Source organism: Culex pipiens, chromosome 3, assembly GCF_016801865.2.
Source record: "Culex pipiens pallens isolate TS chromosome 3, TS_CPP_V2, whole genome shotgun sequence".
Taxonomy (NCBI): Eukaryota; Metazoa; Arthropoda; class Insecta; order Diptera; family Culicidae; genus Culex; species Culex pipiens.
This window is the reverse complement of record NC_068939.1, coordinates 33,678,698-33,696,689: the sequence shown is the minus strand read 5'-3', so window position 1 is coordinate 33,696,689 and position 17,992 is coordinate 33,678,698. Positions and strand designations below refer to the sequence as shown.

Genomic DNA, 17,992 nt, shown 5'->3' with positions numbered 1-17,992 from the left:
TCCTGGCACGGTCCATTGTTCGTTTGTTATTGTTTTGGTTTTAGTGGCACGGAGTTATGCACTCACACTAATGCAAAGCAAGATCGCGAGTACCTATGATATACAGCCTTTCGTTTGAACAGCCGATGCGGCACTGAGTGCCGCACTCGTCGGTGCCAGTTTTGGTTCAATCGAACGTCATTTGTCAGTGTGCGTGGAACTCGCATGCAATGCTTGAAAAAGGATCTATCACTGAACGGGACTGCTCGATATTCGATAGAAGTTTCTGTCAGCGATCATTTCCCAAAACGATATTTGATCGCTGACACACAACGCCTATCATGACCGTCATTGCTTGGCGACGGTCGATGAACGTAAACACGAAGACGAAACGAACGAAAAATGAGCACCACTCAAGCAGCCGCCCAAACGAGACAACGTGCTCTTTCTCTTTCTCTCGTTTTTGTCTCTCTCTTCCTAGTGAATGCTGCGTGGTGACAGAAATCATATGATTGCTATCATTAGAGAGATGATCGGAATCTCGGTAGAATGTCAAACGACCGCTCTCTAGGCGATTTTTCTCCTGTAGGGAAGTCAATGATTGTGCGAGTGACTTTGCGTAGCACTCATTCCTTTGTGTGTGAAACGAACTAAAGCAGAATGTAAAAATCAGGTTGTCGTGGTGAAGACGATTGGAGTGTTCTGTCAGCTATCACAAACAAAGTCGAAATTTCACAAGCCCTGCTCGCATGAAACTGAAAAAATATCGAGTGCGGCACTAGAGTTTCAGTTACAAGATGGCGGTGAAACTCGGGCGGAACTAGCGAGGGTTTCTTCAAACAAACACTTTGACAGCTCTGAGTGTGGCACTCAGTGTGGAACTAGCCATCAAACGAACGTACCATTAGTTTGACAATAGGTTTTTTTTCTCTTTGCTAATCCCATCCCAGGTCACACTCTAAAGGGGGTGGAGAGGGGAAGCGGCCTGTGAAAGTGTGACATTCAGCCCGGGAGCATGTTGCAAGCTTATTACAAGAGAGCACACCGGCATCGAATAGTAATGAAACAAACGAACGAAAAGTAGTAAAAATAAATGTTTATTCATGTTGATTCAAATAGTGCAATTGTGTTTCACTGAGGGTTCTACAAAAGATGTGGTAACTGTCCCTGGTACGAAACCGAGCCAACTTCTCCGTTGATCAAAACCCACTGTGGAATGTGATAGGAAAGCTTCATCTGAACGTTTCGCTTGCCATTGGTAATACCTGCCAATAGTCCACCCCAGACTTCATCCTTTATTGCCACCACTTCCCCAAAGTTTGCCAAAAACTCCACGATGCAGTCGTTGGACATCCGGGGTGCGAGATTGGTCACTCTTACGATTGTAGTCCCTTCACCGTCCAAATACACTGGAATCTGAATCGTCTGATTGTTGACCATCACGGTGTGTTTCATGTTGTGGTTTCTTGCAAAATCTTTCGCATGCTCCGCGGTTATCATCTCAATCAGCACAACGTTACGCAACGTGTGCGGCTGAACGGATTTTACCGCTGAAAGGTTGAGTTGCAGTTCCTCGAAAAGTTTCCGAAATTCGGCTATTGAGATGTCCTTGAATTCACTAGTGTCTACCACGACGGTGTTCTTCCTGATCGGACCCGTAGGAGTAAGCTGGTTTGAGTCGAACTTGTACGTGCAAGTATCTTCCGTGGACGAACCTAGCGAGAGTTCGTTTCCTTCGTACTCTGGCGGTGTACCGTCCTCATCGTCGGACTCAGTTGGGTCGTCAACAGCCCAAACAATTGGTTCGATCCAATCAAGGAATCGCGCTATTCGCGAGTAGATCGTCACCGATTGCGCGGTGTAAGAGTCTGCACATATTCCCAAAATTGAGTAGATGCAAGTACGAGAATTGTATGTCTGGAGTGCGCCCCCAGCCAAACCATTAGAGTCATAAGCGTGAAGGATCTCGTGACCAGGACTGTAAACACACAACTGAGAATCGGTGATTCTCTCGGTCCTACCTGTATCCTGAGTCCTGTTCCGGCACTCTTCCTTGGTGATGATCAGATTGTCTACCGATTCTACAAGCTCGGTGATTTTCGGGCGTTTTCCGAATCCTGGAACATCTTCGTAGACGCGAAAATCCTCCTTGAACCCAGTGAGAAGCAAAGTGTCGTATAGATTCTCGGTCCAATCGTTGGCCAAACAGGCTGGAATGACCGATGCTGCAAACTCTACCTTTGACTCCAGTTTAATCAGTGCAACGTCATTAACGAAATCTCCTTTTTGTGGGTGACAAACAATTTTCGCTATTTTGATGTTCAGAAATTGTCCGATACGTGCACTGACGGGTTTCTTACGTCTACAAAATGAACTTTTAAGATACGGATTATTTTTATGGATTTGTCTAATTTACTTCATACAACTGCACGCTGTCAAGACAAATTGATCGCTGATTAGGGCACCGGAGCAAACTCCCCAAATCTCTTCTTCGTAGATTAAAGCAACCTTGAACAGAGTTTTACGTTATTTCAATCAAGATCATAACTCGTCAATACGTACATTATGCGGCTGTCTGGAGTTCAAACAAATCCCATTGCCTCGTTTACCAGCCAGTTCTTTATACTTTTCACACTCTGAAATTACAAGATTCCTTCTAGTTAATTCTCAACTACCATGATGTTCTTACTAACCAATTTCACTAATTCGCCTTGGAACATCCAGCTTATCAGCTGCACCATCTCTAGAACCCGTTACGTTTCGAATCCATCCAAGATAGTTATGCACATTCGCGAACCCAGCGTATTGCGCCGTATCACACTGCCGATTTTCGTCAACCCCGGAAAATGATACCACTCCCCTCAAGACCCAGCGATCACCCTCGCTAATGTAGAATCCACCTCCGCTATCACCGTTGCAAACGCTAGTGCCGTTCCGCTCTCCGGCGCAGAACATCCCGCGATCCAAATATCGACCAAACAGTGTTGGATCTGCCTGAACGCACTCCACGTGACTAACGACGGGCATCTGTGCCGTCCTCAACAATTGCGCCACTGTTTGATTCTCCGTTAGTCCCCATCCGGCGACGGATCCTCGTTGACCGACGAGCTTAGTAAGATCCGGATCAACGCGATTATCCAGGCAAATTGGTATCACAAAGTCCGAGTACTCAACGTCCGAGTTCAGAACGAGCACCGCGATATCATTTCGGTTCGTTGAGTACTCTTCGTGAATATGTACTTCGCTGACTTTGCACTGCTGAACTCCTGTTATCTCCCGCAGATCGTACTGCCCGAGATGAATGACGAGCTTCGAACCACTTATCGGGACGATGTTCTTCCTCCGTTTGGTTGTGACACAGTGCGCCGACGTCAGGACGTGGCGTTGATCCAGCAGAGTTCCACCGCAGGCATAACTGCTAGACCCGTTGCTGGACACGTGAAACAGGGCTGCGTGCCACGGCCACTGGCCCAGCTCGGCTACCCATCCTCGTTCAATAAGCTGGACACCGATGCGGCGACGAACTCCACACTGGTACAGGGCGTTATTGGAGGTCGGGTCCAGAGCGGAGGTTAGTGACAGAAATAGAAGAATATGGGTCATTCCTTCCCAAGTGACCACGCGTCCAACATCGACCTTCACCATTCCGAGCAACATTCCGGAACGACGACTAAAATACAACTGAGCTGAGATGATAGCTAATCCCAAGCAAGATTATAATCCTGAGATATTCATCAAAACCGGAAAAACTCCGTGCACTTTTCATATTAAATAAGTATTGATCTGATCGTGCTATCTTGACACACCCTGAAAATTTCTGTAAGTGCGACAACTAGTTAAAGGGATGTTAGTCAAAACTTGATTGACCCACGTACATACCCGACTAGGTACTGTAAACATTTTTGTTTATAAGTCGGAACTCGGGCGTTTAAATTCAACCAAACTTTGGGACAATACCCAGAACGGTCGGGGCAACAACATTTCTTGACTTTTTTTTGATTAGGTCCTATAAACATATGAAAGACAATAGATTACAGGACCTTTTCAAAAAAAACTCTGGATTTGTTTGTTATTGGTTGCATTGTGTGCACTAATGTTTGTTTATTCAATGCCAAACATTAAAACGCGTTTATCTCGGAACGTCAAAAAGAGCGTCGTACGACAAGATAGCACGATCACGTCGTTGTGATAACAAATTCTGAAAACGGGTTTTATTTTGCAAACTAGAGGGTTGGAATGCTGCTTGGCTTCGAGTACATTCCAGGCGAGTTATACTATTAAAGATGAGGCGAGTAATACTAATAGAATCAATGTTAGAGACGCGTCTCGCATCACGATTTCAGGCGGCCTACCTCGCGCCCCAAGAGAATCTTTCAACTTGATTCTGTGGTTATGATGATCCGGACGGGATGGTCAATGTCCTGAGAACTCTGCCTAAAGTCGCATAAGTTTACACCGCTCAAGATCGTTCCACTCCAAATCGATATTATCTTTGGGGCTGAATACCCAAGTAACAATTTAAGTTTTTTTACTTTCTTAAAGATAGATTCAAGTTATCTTAGCCAAAAATTATCATAAAGCCAAACTTTCTCCAGAACAACAATAAATCAGCGTTAAACCTGAGTTAAGAGCAAAGTGGACTATTTTAGGAGGTTATCAAGAGCGTTTATGCGGAGTAATTTAAAACTAAGCAACTTTGACGTTGATTTTTACAATAATCTGCAAATGCTCTTTATTGCTATTCTAAAACTTATTCTCAAGCTTCAAAAATTTATAACATCATAGAAGAGATCTTCAAGACTGTAATAAAGTGAACTTAAACTTATTTGCTCTCGTTGATTATAAAAAAGATTTGTCGAAGGAAAACCAGTTCTGAATTTTATTTCGTGAAATCCATTTAATCTTTTCGAAATTAATTCTCAAATGGCCGATGAACTTAAGCTAACACCGATAATTATATTATAATAACCAAATAAATATAACTGTGACTTTACGCAGCCATTTTTATCGTAAAATTCTTGCCATAAAAATTTCACTGATCAATTTTCTTAGATGCCTCGAAAAAATATGCATCGAAGGTATGAATCTTTCAAAATTACTATGATTTGTAATTTTTAATGGAACAATTAATTCTACATCAGCAGAAAAATCAACATGGCTTCCGTTTTTGGGCGTTATTTTTTCATGTTAATATGGCTGATCTCATCAAATCTATTCTCTCTTACTCAAAGCAGTTATTAGAGCTATGTTTCTTGAGAAGCTCTTGTTCAAGATTAAGTAAGAACATGTAGACTGCAGTAAGCTTTAATGCGGTTTTATCGCAGAGTAAAACGCGTAGTATTGCGACCGTAGCGCATGCACATATTTGTTTGCAGGAGGTAGATCCGAAAAAGATTTTTGGAAATGCTTTTTTGTCGTTGGATTAAAACAATGGTGTTAATTATTTTTCAAATCTTTTTATTTATTCATTGAACGGCCGCGACTTTTGAAGAAAACACTGATCTCGCACTTGAATCTAAATGTAAGGACGGGTACTGGACACGGATTCACCGGCAGGTTGGTGTTTTGCTCGCACCTTATTCGACAGCCTTGACGAGAGCCTTGGCCACTTCAACGGCAATTCAGCCTCGGCGCGTTCCACATCAGTAGAGGCCGACGAAAGTTTGCCCTGGGCGCCGGACAGGAGCTCGCGGCACGCACCGGCATCCAGATCCTCAACCGGGTGGGCTTATTAGGCCAGCACCTGTCGAAAAAAAATCACAGGGAAAAAAAAACGTTGAAATAACGAACATTTTTAGTCACAGTAATCAACACGAAACCAATAAAAACACTAGCACTCCGCGGGACATTTTTCTCCATTCTCGAAACGCCTAATTCTGGTCCGGATGCGTCGTGCCGATTTTGCGTGTCGGAGAGGTCACTAAACTGACTGACTGTACGAATATTCAGTGATTTGACAGATCAAGTTCAAAGACTCTTGAATTATGCTTTCATTAAACGGAGAAGTTTTAGTTCAGTTTTAAGGCAGTTTTGGCAATGTAAAATGGTCTTAAAAATAACCTCTCTGGGATAACTTCAAGTCAAACAACGAAGAGTGGCATAAAACTATGTGTCATGCTTCTAAGGTGCTCTTGAAGATACTTTTAAGAGATTTCTATCGTAAATCTTTAAAGTTTTGTTCAATATCATCACAACACCGAGTAGCAAATTTTAAATCTTTTATAAAACCTGCTAAGAAGTAGAAGCATTTTGCTTGTTACTTGGGTAGTTTTGGAAACCGATCAAGACAAGTAAAATCACGCTGACGGAGCAACTACCCTCGCTCTGAGAAACTTAGTTGGTATGTTTGAAGCATGAGGCAGAAGTGCGGAGTGAATTTACAGAAGCAAGGATGGAGATTTGGAATGTAGGCAGTATGGGAGTGTGTTGGACAAGATGACAGCTCGTCAGCTGTGTGCTATCTTGTGACATAGACCATTTTGGTCGAAAATAAGTTAATGATGATGGTTTGTTATACTTAACAAACACTACAAGATGCTTTAACCCGATTTTGGAAACTCGCTTCCGTTTCTCGGATATCGCAATACACACTTGTGACATAGACCAATTTATCATCAAAATGATCGTGCACACTTGTGACACGTAGTACATGTTGTTGGAAAATGTGGAAATGTTTTCTTGTTTTTCACAAATTTATGTTGATACATATTTTCTGCAGGCAATGCAATCTTTTGTTTTTGAAAATATACTGATTAAGTCGGTTAGACTATTTATTTAAGTCTATTTTAGTTTGTATGTAAATTCTGTGCACACTTGTGACACGTAGTACAATTTTACTCTCGAAACACACTTGTGACACGTGCTTTTCAGATTTTTGATTACATAATTTACTGTATCTTTGAACTAGTGTAACCAAATTAGTTGAAACTTGGAGCGTTTGTTAAACGATAGTATACGAACCGATTGCTTCAAAAAGTTTGGCTCTACCATTCATAGTTTTGAAAATATTTATCATCAAACTTTAAAAATCGATTTTCTCGAAAAGTACCAAATGGTCGTTGTCACAAGATAGCACACAGCTGACGAGCTGTTAATGTTTCAAATCCTTTTAGATTCGTTTAGTCTAGTGATTCCCAAAGTAAGGCCTCGACTTCAGTAGTGGGGCTTGTCAAATTCAGTGAACTGTAGAAGGTGGGTCCTGAGCAATAATAGTTATGGATTCACTTGTTTAGTCGTTTATTAATATCTAGAATAAATTAAAATGCATGTTTCGAGACTCCAATCAAACCTTCACCGTACTCTCGGTAGCCTGAGGAGCAGCAGTGGTCATCCCGTACACCACCTCCCGCTTGCGATTCTCCAAAAAGTCATCCAACCAATCGCTGCCATCGCGCGTCTTGTACCCGTTCTTCCTGCGGGTCGTGGTAACTCCACGACGCTTGGTAGTGGGCACTCTGTTACCGTTCATACCCATCGGCATGTCGCTGTAGACCCCCGCTGGAACAGTGCCGGTGTCGCCGTACACCATCGAGCCGGGTCGGTTGAACAGTTGCGGTGACTGCTGCAGGTACAGCTGAGGTTGTGGGTTGTTGTTGTTCGGGTTGAACCACCCGGCGAAGGGGTTGTTCTGAGGGATCAGCTGTTGGAACGAGGACTGGGCGTTGGTGACGAAACTGTTGAATGGGTTGTTCTGAGCAAACTGTTGGTAGCCGTTTTGAAGGTTAGTTGCGAAGTTGTTCAAGGGGTTCTGCTGCGGGATGAAGTTTGGGAAGGTCGTCTGCAGGTTGTTGTAGATGTTGGAAGGAGCCAGGTTAGATGGAAACTGACTGAAGAAATTGCTGAAGACGTTGCCGTTGGAAGAAGTGTCGTAGAACATGGGAGCTTGAGGAAGTGGGGGACGTAACATGGGCATTTGGGGCATTCCGTAGGGATTCTGGACGTAACCCTGCGTTTGAAGGTACTGTTGATCCTTGATGTGGTTCAAGATCGCTTGAGTGTACGACGGATCTATGTAGCTGGGGTTCAACGCTGGACTGTAAGTTGGTGGCATGCTATAGGTAGGGTATTGATTCGCTGGTTCTGCGACCACGTTATCCTGATTGCTGGCCTGTGTCTCCATCGTCTCGTGGGTAGGTATTGATGCGATGACCTGTCCGTTTGCCTGTCGGATCTCGGTGTTTGCTCTGAAACAATAAACATGATCATAGTAGGAGATCGTAACAGTAAAGTTCAACTCACCGATAGCCATACAAGTCGGCGATAAACCTCGTCCGAATCACGTTACCATCTGGCTGTAGATATCCGTACGATCCTTGAACCGTCCCATTTTGCAGTTTCTCCTCATCACGGAACTGAACGTTTCCCGTTGCCGGATCTTCGATTTCATACCCAAACGCGTACGTGCCAGGACCTTCGAAAAAAAAAACAATTTAATTTTAACGAAAAATTCTTAAATGATCATCGAAAAAGTTCAAACCGTAAGGATTGGGGATGTTGTAGGAGGGGAACTCGATCGTCTGCAGGCGCGGATCCAAGTTGCGTGGCAGATCGCGTACAAGTTTCGCCGTGCGATGTTTCTGCGGAGACTTCAACGCCGCTTCGTCGCCACCGATGGAGGCTGCATAACTTTGGGAGATTGCTAGCGCGAGGAGGATCTGTTGAACAAAAGGCGTTGCGTGATTAAAATTGATTTATTATTTCTGGCGCCTGGGCGTGATGGGAGCTGAGAGATTGGAGTTTTGGGGAGTCATTCCGTTTAAGGAGCACCAATTAAACATTTAAGATTGGGACGGGAATCAGATTTGGAAGTTGAAGTGTATAATTATTATGTCAGTATTTTAAAAACCTTCAGATCCTGATTCAGATTTGAAATAATTTAAGTTTTGGCAATAAAACAAGCACTGAAACGAAATTAAGATTGAAACTTGACAACTTTAATTAACAAAGAAGATTAAAAGACTGAAATTGTTTTTAGAATAAAATTGCTTGTTAAATTTAACATATTTTTCATAACTAGAAAGATTATAATCCACGAAGAAACGTAATTTTTTCAGCAAAATTAGTTTAGAATTTGTTTACAGTGTGATTATTTTGAGGAGCTCTTATTTGATTAAAACTTTCAGCGTTTGATTAATTCTTTAAAAATATTTTAATTCATTCTAAATAGCATTTTTCCAATCAAATTTACAACTTCGATACCTTAAACTGATGTAAAATTTTCAAAAAAAAAAGCCGAGCCCAAAAATTGCCTACAGGACAATAGATTACGGTGATTAGAGCTTATTCTATAAAAAAAATTATGAAAAACTGCGATTTGCCAAAAAGTTACTGCCTCAGGCTTATAGCCTACGAAATACACTAACATTTAACTCTATGTATGTTGGAGATGCTGTTGCAAAATGATATTGGGGTTTTGAAAACATCAATTAACACTTTTTTGAAAAAGCTACAAGGTAAAGTAAAACTAATATTTTGGTTTCGTTTTTAGTTTTTCATTTTTGAAAATGTAATAATTTGGGGAAAATCATGAAATAAGATTCCACAAAAGGAATCCCAATATCAGGTTCCAAAATCAACAACCCAACTGACTTATTTCACTCGGTCAATATTGACACAGTATTAATTCCCACTCACAACAACGACCGGGCGGCGGTTCAATTTCATCAACCGCTTCAAGTCTCTCAAGATGATGTCAAGAGGCAGATGATTACAAACAATCGTACACCAATTGCAAAACAAATCCCGTCGGTCCGGGCGGGTGGGCGTCTCCTCCATATATATTCTTGGAGTTCCATTCACTTTGCACCTTCCGCAAATATTGCCGGTCCCGATTGACGAGCTTGTGATGGTGACACCTACTCAATCTACCTGCCGGACTAAAGTGTACCAAATTTTTTGGTAGCCGGCCATATCCCAACGGGGGGGGATCGGTGCCCCCCGAAGTGGCCGCCGTTGACTCAGCTGGAAGGCTCGTTAATAAGCGGGAATATTAAGAGCTACCTTAGCTTCTTAATCGTGGTGACCGCAAGTCGTATTGTGGTCTTGCCGGAAATGGAAGAGAGCAGTTTGGGGTTAATGCCTCCCCTCAGGGGGAGAGAGATAAAATGGGTTTATTGACAGGTTTGTTGGGGAAGGTAGAAGATCAGATGGCCCGGGGATGATTGATGAGAAGTCATAGAAATTGGGACAAATTCGTGTGTGCGGAGAGAAAGTGTTCTACGCGATGGTGGTCCCTCCGAAACCAGTTCTGCAAAAAGAGAAAGGTTAGTTATTGGGTCAATTCATCTAGGTATTCTGGTTTTCGCAGAGAGAACATACTATCAATCTATTGAATTGTTAAGTTCAGGGAGTGAAGAAAAACTAAAAAAATGTTAAAATTAAATTTGTTTTGTTAGATATCAGGATAAGTTCATTTTCTAAACAAATAAGAGGTTTCAATTTCCATTAATCTGAAATAATTCAATTTAATATTTTGTAGCGATTTTGTAATTTGCGGAATGCGAAATACACGTATGACTATGTTTAATCAGAAAAAAATATCAAACCATCCACATTAACGACCCCCGGGTCTTTTGTGGTCTCTATTGCAAGTTTCTGCTCGAACCTAGGAGTCCGAAGGCTTGAATGGGGAGAGCACCCAAACCTCTTTCTACTCCAAGGAACCTTCCACCCCAGTGTTAGAACTGATGACCTTTGGATTGTGAGTCCAACCGCCGCCAGCGATTGCACCGGAGTAGGCTTGGTTTGGTGTGTTGTTTGTACTTATGGCATGGAGACGACTCCAACACCTGGAATGACTTAACGGCCTAACAACAACTAAGGCCGGGACCGACGTTTTACTTCCTCATCCGATGGAAGGTTGCAGCAGATGGGAATCGAAACCCCCCGCTTACAAAGCGGACAGCGTAACCATTCGGCCACGCACTGCCAAAATATACACACAAAAAAATATTTCCGAATGTTACATCATTTATGATGTAACACTTTTGCACGTCATTAAACATTTAAATTCAAATGCAATTTGATGTAAATTTGCAACAAATTATACGTAAAAACACGATTTTACGTGTGATTCAACCGTTTACGTCAAATCTCAAGTTTATATCAACTGAGTTTACATGTAATTCATTTTTTCCGTGTCGAGTAAATTCACATATTTTTTTCAGTGTAATTTATTCAAATCCAACAAACAAAATATTGATATGTTTCACAAAAAAAAACAAGATACAAGCATCTGCAAATGACCTATAAGTTGAACATTTGAAACCATAAAATCGAGCGACTACGTTCTTTCGTTCAAATAAGCCTTTTAATGTTCTAAATATGATCCGAAGACATCCAAATTTCCAAAAAGAACATAAGAAAATGTTTGCTTAGCACAACAATGCTTCCGAAAAAAGTTGGCCTCTATCTGTGCAGGGTTTTGAGACAGTTTCGAAAAAAATAAGAAATTTTTGGACCACCATAGTATATATATTGCCAAAAAAAAAACAAAAATTTCAAAACTCAAAAATTCTTCTCCGAAGCAAAAAAAAAAGTTTTTTCTCAGCCCACTTCCACTCCATGTAAAATTATCATTTAAACCCAAAATATGGCCAAAAATCTTTTTGTTGACACTTTGGCTCAATTCTGAGGGCAGATTCAGATTTAGCGGGCAAAATTACATGGAAAAACATATATTTGGACAATTTTCGAATTTCGTCAGGGTGGTCCCATATGGTTTTCCCTTGCAAATTAAACTTTTTCAAATGAAGATATCTCGAGTTTAAAGAAAAACACCCCTGAGATTTTTTCAGCGTTTGTAGTGCTAGATCTCCTCTTTCAAATGCAACATGGTGCTTTAAATTGATATGTTTTAAATTTGCATATTTTTTACATTAAAATGGCTGTAACTTTTGACCCTTAAGTCCAAATTGACATATCAAAAAATGAAAATGTTCGTTTTTTAGAGCTCTAAAAGTGCTCCCAATATCACTTTTCTTTAAAAGTTATCCCTGAATTGCCACGTTCAAAAAACTGTTTTTTTAAGGTTTGCTCAGATGCTTTCTATACATTTGGTCATAGAAGACGTAGATTACGAGATAAAATTTTGGTGTCTTGGACAAAGTTGCTTGAATTGGCCAGCCCAACAACTTTTTAGAAGACATAAAAATTCCCAAAAATATTCGTGTAAAGTTAGATTTTCAAATTCACCCTAATCGTGAACCACCCTAATTTTAAACCAAACCAAATGTTGCCCCTTTCCATTTGCAACAACTCTTCTCAAGACACCAAAGCTCCAAAACGTCACCATTTTTCGGAAAATCCATTTTCCACTTAATTTTGCGATCTAGACCACTGCACAGTGTTCGGAATGGCAAAATTAAGTGGAATAAATTGATAACTCCTTTTTTTGTCGTCCTAGCCAAATGGTGTCTTGGGAAGAGTTGTTGTACTTGATAAGGGCTATCTTTTGAAGTTATTGACATACAGGGTGACGACCTTCCAGGGTGTCAACCAAAAACTATCTTTGTTGGATGACGTTGTAGGGATTTGGTGTCTTCGGCAAAGTTGTAGAGAAGAAAATTTTATGAAAGTTTGTCGAAGGCGCCAAATTTGTAGGTTTTAATCTACTCGAGATATATTTATTTATAATTTTTAAGCAAAATCTTATTGAAAACGTGGTGATAATCGCTAAATTGAAGGGTAAATCGATCGATTTTGATGGAAAATACATTGTCTATTGAAAAAAACGACAACTTTTATAAAGTGACCAAATATAAAAAGAAATATTTAATTTTAAATACGAACAATTATTTTAAATTTTAACTTACATTATTTTTGGGCTAAACAAGTTTTTATTCATAATTTTAGAATGTGTGTCACAATTTTAAGCATTGACAATGTATTTTCCTTGTTGATTTAACATAAATTTATGTGGAATAAGTTATATTACACATTGAAAGATTAAACATTTTAGAAGTAATATTACACTTTTTATCTGACACTAGTTCTGTCAACATTCGCAGATGTAATGTATATGTATGATTTTTTAACTCAGTTGTGTCATAAATTTCATATTTCATAAAAAATCATCAAAAAATAATTTACTGTAGACCGGGGTGACTTTGATGGTTTTCCGCAAAATGTAGAGTTCAAATTAAAAACGTACGGAATGATATGGAATCATACTGACCGTTGCAGTTCAGTATGGTTCAATATCACCCCGGTTTACGGTTATTTTAGTAGTTGAGCAAATCTGTAGTATCTGTATTCCATGTACAAAATTTGGCATCATTGCTGTCCATAGAAAAAGTGTTATGAAAACATTCTGCAACTCGAGAAGAGATTTTCTGATCGATTTGGTGTCTTTGGCAAATTTGTTAGTTAGTTAGTAGTTGTTGGTTATGATAGGGCTATTCCAAACAAAAATACTTACTGAGCAATTCTCTGAGTTTTCGGTCATTCGATTTTTTTTGTATATTTTAATCCGGCTGAAACTTTTTTGGTGCCTTCGGTATGCCCAAAGAAGCCAATTTGCATCATTAGTTTGTCCATATAATTTTCCATACAAATTTGGCAGCTGTCCATACAAAAATGATATGTGAAAATTCAAAAATCTGTATCTTTTGAAGGAATTTTTTGATCGAGTTGGTGTCTTCGACAAAGTTGTAGGTATGGATATGGACTACACTGAAAAAAAAATGATACACGGTAAAAAAATTTTTGGTGATTTTTTATTTAACTTTTCAAAAAAGTTACCTAAAAATGGCTATAACTTGAAAACGGTGCACTTTATCAAAAATTCACTAAAGTACTTTTTGATTGCAAATTCGATTTTACATCGAAAAATGAAGTTGAAAAATTTTTGCGACCGATATTTCGATTTTTTGAAAAAATCAGTATTGATTCAAAAAATCATAACTCGGTCAAAGATTTTTTGCCCATTCTGGAAATTTCTGAAAAGTTGGCATTTCATGTCCTCTAAAACATATCAAAAAATAAAAAAAAATTTAAATAGTGTTTTTGATGATACACGGTAAAAAAAAATTTTGGTGATTTTTTATTTAACTTTTTGTCACTAAAACTTGATTTGCAAAAAAACACTATTTTAATTTTTTTTTATTTTTTGATATGTTTTAGAGGACATAAAATGCCAACTTTTCAGAAATTTCCAGAATGGGCAAAAAATCTTTGACCGAGTTATGATTTTTTGAATCAATACTGATTTTTTCAAAAAATCGAAATATCGGTCGCAAAAATTTTTCAACTTCATTTTTCGATGTAAAATCGAATTTGCAATCAAAAAGTACTTTAGTGAATTTTTGATAAAGTGCACCGTTGTCAAGTTTTAGCCATTTTTAGGTAACTTTTTTGAAAATAGTCGCAGTTTTTCATTTTTTAAAATTAGTACCCATGTTTGCCCACCTTTGAAAAAATATTTTTGAAAAGCTGAGAAAATTCTCTATATTTTGCTTTATTGAACTTTGTTGATGCGACCCATAGTTGCTGAGATATTGCTATGCAAAGGTTTAAAAACAGGAAAATTGATGTTTTCTAAGTCTCACCCAAACAACCCACCATTTTCTAATGTCGATATCTCAGCAACTAATGGTCCGATTTACAATGTTAAAATATAAAACATTCGTGAAATTTTCCGATCTTTTTGAAAAAAATATTTTCAAAAATTTAAAATCAAGACTAACATTTCAAATGGGCGTAATATTGAATGTTTGGCCCGTTTTAAATGTTAGCCTTGATTTTAAATTTTTGAAAATATTTTTTTCGAAAAGATCGGAAAATTTCACGAATGTTTCATGTGTTAACATTGTAAATCGGACCTATAGTTGCTGAGATATCGACATTAGAAAATGGTGGGTTGTTAGGGTGAGACTTAGAAAACATCAATTTTCCTGTTTTTTAGCCTTTGCATAGCAATATCTCAGCAACTATGGGTCGCATCAACAAAGTTCAATAAAGCAAAATATAGAGAATTTTCTCAGCTTTTCAAAAATATTTTTTTCAAAGGTGGGCAAACATGGGCACTAATTATAAAAATTGAAAAACTGCGACAATTTTCAAAAAAGTTACCTAAAAATGGCTATAACTTGAAAACGGTGCACTTTATCAAAAATTCACTAGACTACTTTTTGATTGCAAATTCGATTTTACATCGAAAAATGAAGTTGAAAAATTTTTGCGACCGATATTTCGATTTTTTGAAAAAATCAGTATTGATTCAAAAAATCATAACTCGGTCAAAGATTTTTTGCCCATTCTGGAAATTTCTGAAAAGTTGGCATTTCATGTCCTCTAAAACATATCAAAAAATAAAAAAAATTTAAAATAGTGTTTTTTTGCAAATCAAGTTTTAGTGACAAAAAGTTAAATAAAAAATCACCAATTTTTTTTTTACCGTGTATCATTTTTTCAGTGTAGTCCATATCCATACCTACAACTTTGTCGAAGACACCAACTCGATCAAAAAATTCCTTCAAAGATACAGATTTTTTAATTTTCACATATCATTTTTGTATGGAAAAACGAAAAAACGAAACTATTGGCACTACGCCCCCCGGGGCATGGCCTTCCTCTACTAACGTGGGATTTCTGCTCCAGCGCCTCTGACGAGACAGGAGAAACCGGGACCAACGTTTTACTTCACCATCCGATAGAAGCTCAGTGGATAAGGCGGGAATCGAACCCGCGTCTCATTTTTGTATGGACAGCTGCCAAATTTGTATGGAAAATTATATGGACAAACTAATGATGCAAATTGGCTTCTTTGGGCATACCGAAGGCACCAAAAAAGTTTCAGCCAGATTAAAAAATACAAAAATTAAAATTAAAGAAAAAAAGACCGATTCCGTAGAGAACTGCTCTACTTTAAAAAAAAACCCTTTTTTAAGTAAACTTATACCCCTATCATTTTTGATAAGTCGATATATGATATGATGGAAATTTTGTTTTTGACCAAGTTATATTTTTTAATAATGGTTTATGTTAACTATCGAAAATACATACACAAAATAAAAAAAAATGTTTTTGGATGTAAAATTGATTTCAAAATCGGTAGAAACTTTTGTATTTAAAAAAAAGCACCGTGAAACCCATTTCCAATTATTCATATTTGAAATAAATATATTGAAAAAGCTGAGAATATTATCTACAATTTGCTTTTTTGGACAATATAAATCCGAAATTTGGTTGATGAGATGGCCTTGCAAAGAATAAAAATTACCAAAAAAAAGGCTTTTTTTCAAGTTCTACCCAATTGACCCCTTAGTTTTAAATCGATGATATCTTGGAAACCATTGATTAGATTTCAACTTTAAATGTTATACAAACTAGTGTTAAATTTTAAACTGAAAACTTATTTAATCCACCTATAGATGTGGTTGGTGCCTTCCTCACATTTTACCAACATTGGGTGATATGATGAGTTTGGACACAAATTCATCTATTTTTATTAGGTCATGATGCATCTGAGCTCTCTTGTACTACACAGTAAAAAATAATGTAAATTTGGAAGCTTTAATTTTGGAAGGTTGAATATTACCTCTTTTATGATGTAATTTTACTTCAATTTAGACTGAAAAAGTGGCATTACACCAGAAAAGTAGTAAAATTACACATTTCTAGAGGTAAAATTACACCTTTTTTCTGACATAAAAGATGTACCCCTTCCCAGATGTAATATTACCATGATTTTTTTTCTGTGTAAGCTTGCTTGTTTTCCTATCTAGTTAACATAAGAAAGCACAGAGGCATCGAAGTATCACTTATGTGGTCATAACTTGAGACAGGGTTGCCAGATTTTCAATGTTTTGGACTCGTTAGAAAGATCTTTTGATTACCTAACTAATAATGTTTAACATCCTGGACTTGAGTTGTGTTTTGGCCAGTTTTCTAACATTCGGAGACCGGTTTGATCGAAATCTGTTCAGCCATCACAGAAAAAAATAATGTAAATTTGGAAGCTGTAATTTTGGAAGGTTGAATATTACCTCTTTTATGATGTAATTTTACCTCAATTTTGACTGAAAAAGTGACATTACACTAGAAATGTGATAAAATTACACATTTTCAGAGGTAAAATTACACTTTTTTCTGACATAAAAGATGTACCCCTTCCCAGATGTAATATTACCATGAGTTTTTTTCTGTGCAGTGCAATCAAGGGAAATAAATAAAGAAACATGAAAAATGTCCACAGTTTCCAATTTCCGTGTTATTTTCATCAGCAAAATGTATATTTTTTTTAAACTTATACAATCTTATATACCTACTCTACCTTTAGATAAAAAATAAGAACCTGAATTACAAAATAGAACACGCTTCTTGATCTGCGTTTCTCATATTTCAAGTATTGTGCGTCTCCTTTGTAATGTATAAGCATCGGATAGCACGCAAGAATTACGCTCTGAATTTGTCGATTTCTCTACATCGTTGCAATATTTTAAAAGTTATTTTTTGATTATCCCTCAACAAATCAATTTTTATACTGTTAGTTTCACACAAGATATACAAAACGTACACAATCCCCGATTCGGTAAAACACATCGTTTTGTACTTAAAATCTTCACATACTTTTAATTATTTATTAAAAAAAAAATCATCATGCCAGCAACAACTTCATTTTCGCTTAAACTCTCACAAAAGTGAAAAAATAACACTTCACTTACAATAATCACTGACAGCTTCATCCTGCTCCCCACCGCGGCACAATTGATCTTCATCTTTCTTTTCACAACGTTCAACAAGTCCATTCAAGAGGGCATTAACTCAATTACCGAGTCACGATCCGTTCCCGAACAAAAAAAAAATCAACCAATTTGCCAAACAAGACAAATGTCCACACGCGTATGTGTGTGTGTCACTGTTTTTTTTTAACCACGCGCCACACTCATTTATTCACTCCCGGCTGAGTCGAGTCCCGAATCCCGAATGAGATGAGGAGTGAAGATCTTGAGTTTCTGTTTCTGAGATGTTTGCGGAAGTTGACCGCCGCCGCCAATGTCAGACTGGTTTGATT

General features: G+C 38.2%; 2 protein-coding genes across 2 annotated transcripts; both read right to left on the bottom strand.

Annotated features, from left to right (window-relative positions):
• Window positions 1-1,055: 1,055 nt before the first annotated feature.
• Window positions 1,056-3,641, bottom strand: LOC120429913 (uncharacterized). Its single transcript, XM_039595010.2, has 4 exons — window positions 2,673-3,641; window positions 2,542-2,615; window positions 2,396-2,487; window positions 1,056-2,341 (listed from the first exon to the last, which is right to left on the bottom strand). The coding sequence occupies exons 1-4, from the start codon at window positions 3,634-3,636 to the stop codon at window positions 1,123-1,125; spliced, it is 2,349 nt and encodes a 782-aa protein (XP_039450944.2). The 5' UTR covers window positions 3,637-3,641; the 3' UTR covers window positions 1,056-1,122.
• Window positions 3,642-7,198: 3,557 nt separating this feature from the next.
• LOC120430196 (uncharacterized) lies at window positions 7,199-17,963 on the bottom strand. Its single transcript, XM_039595279.2, has 4 exons — window positions 17,643-17,963; window positions 8,456-8,633; window positions 8,218-8,389; window positions 7,199-8,162 (listed from the first exon to the last, which is right to left on the bottom strand). The coding sequence occupies exons 1-4, from the start codon at window positions 17,724-17,726 to the stop codon at window positions 7,262-7,264; spliced, it is 1,335 nt and encodes a 444-aa protein (XP_039451213.2). The 5' UTR covers window positions 17,727-17,963; the 3' UTR covers window positions 7,199-7,261.
• Between the last annotated feature and the right edge of the window lie 29 nt (window positions 17,964-17,992).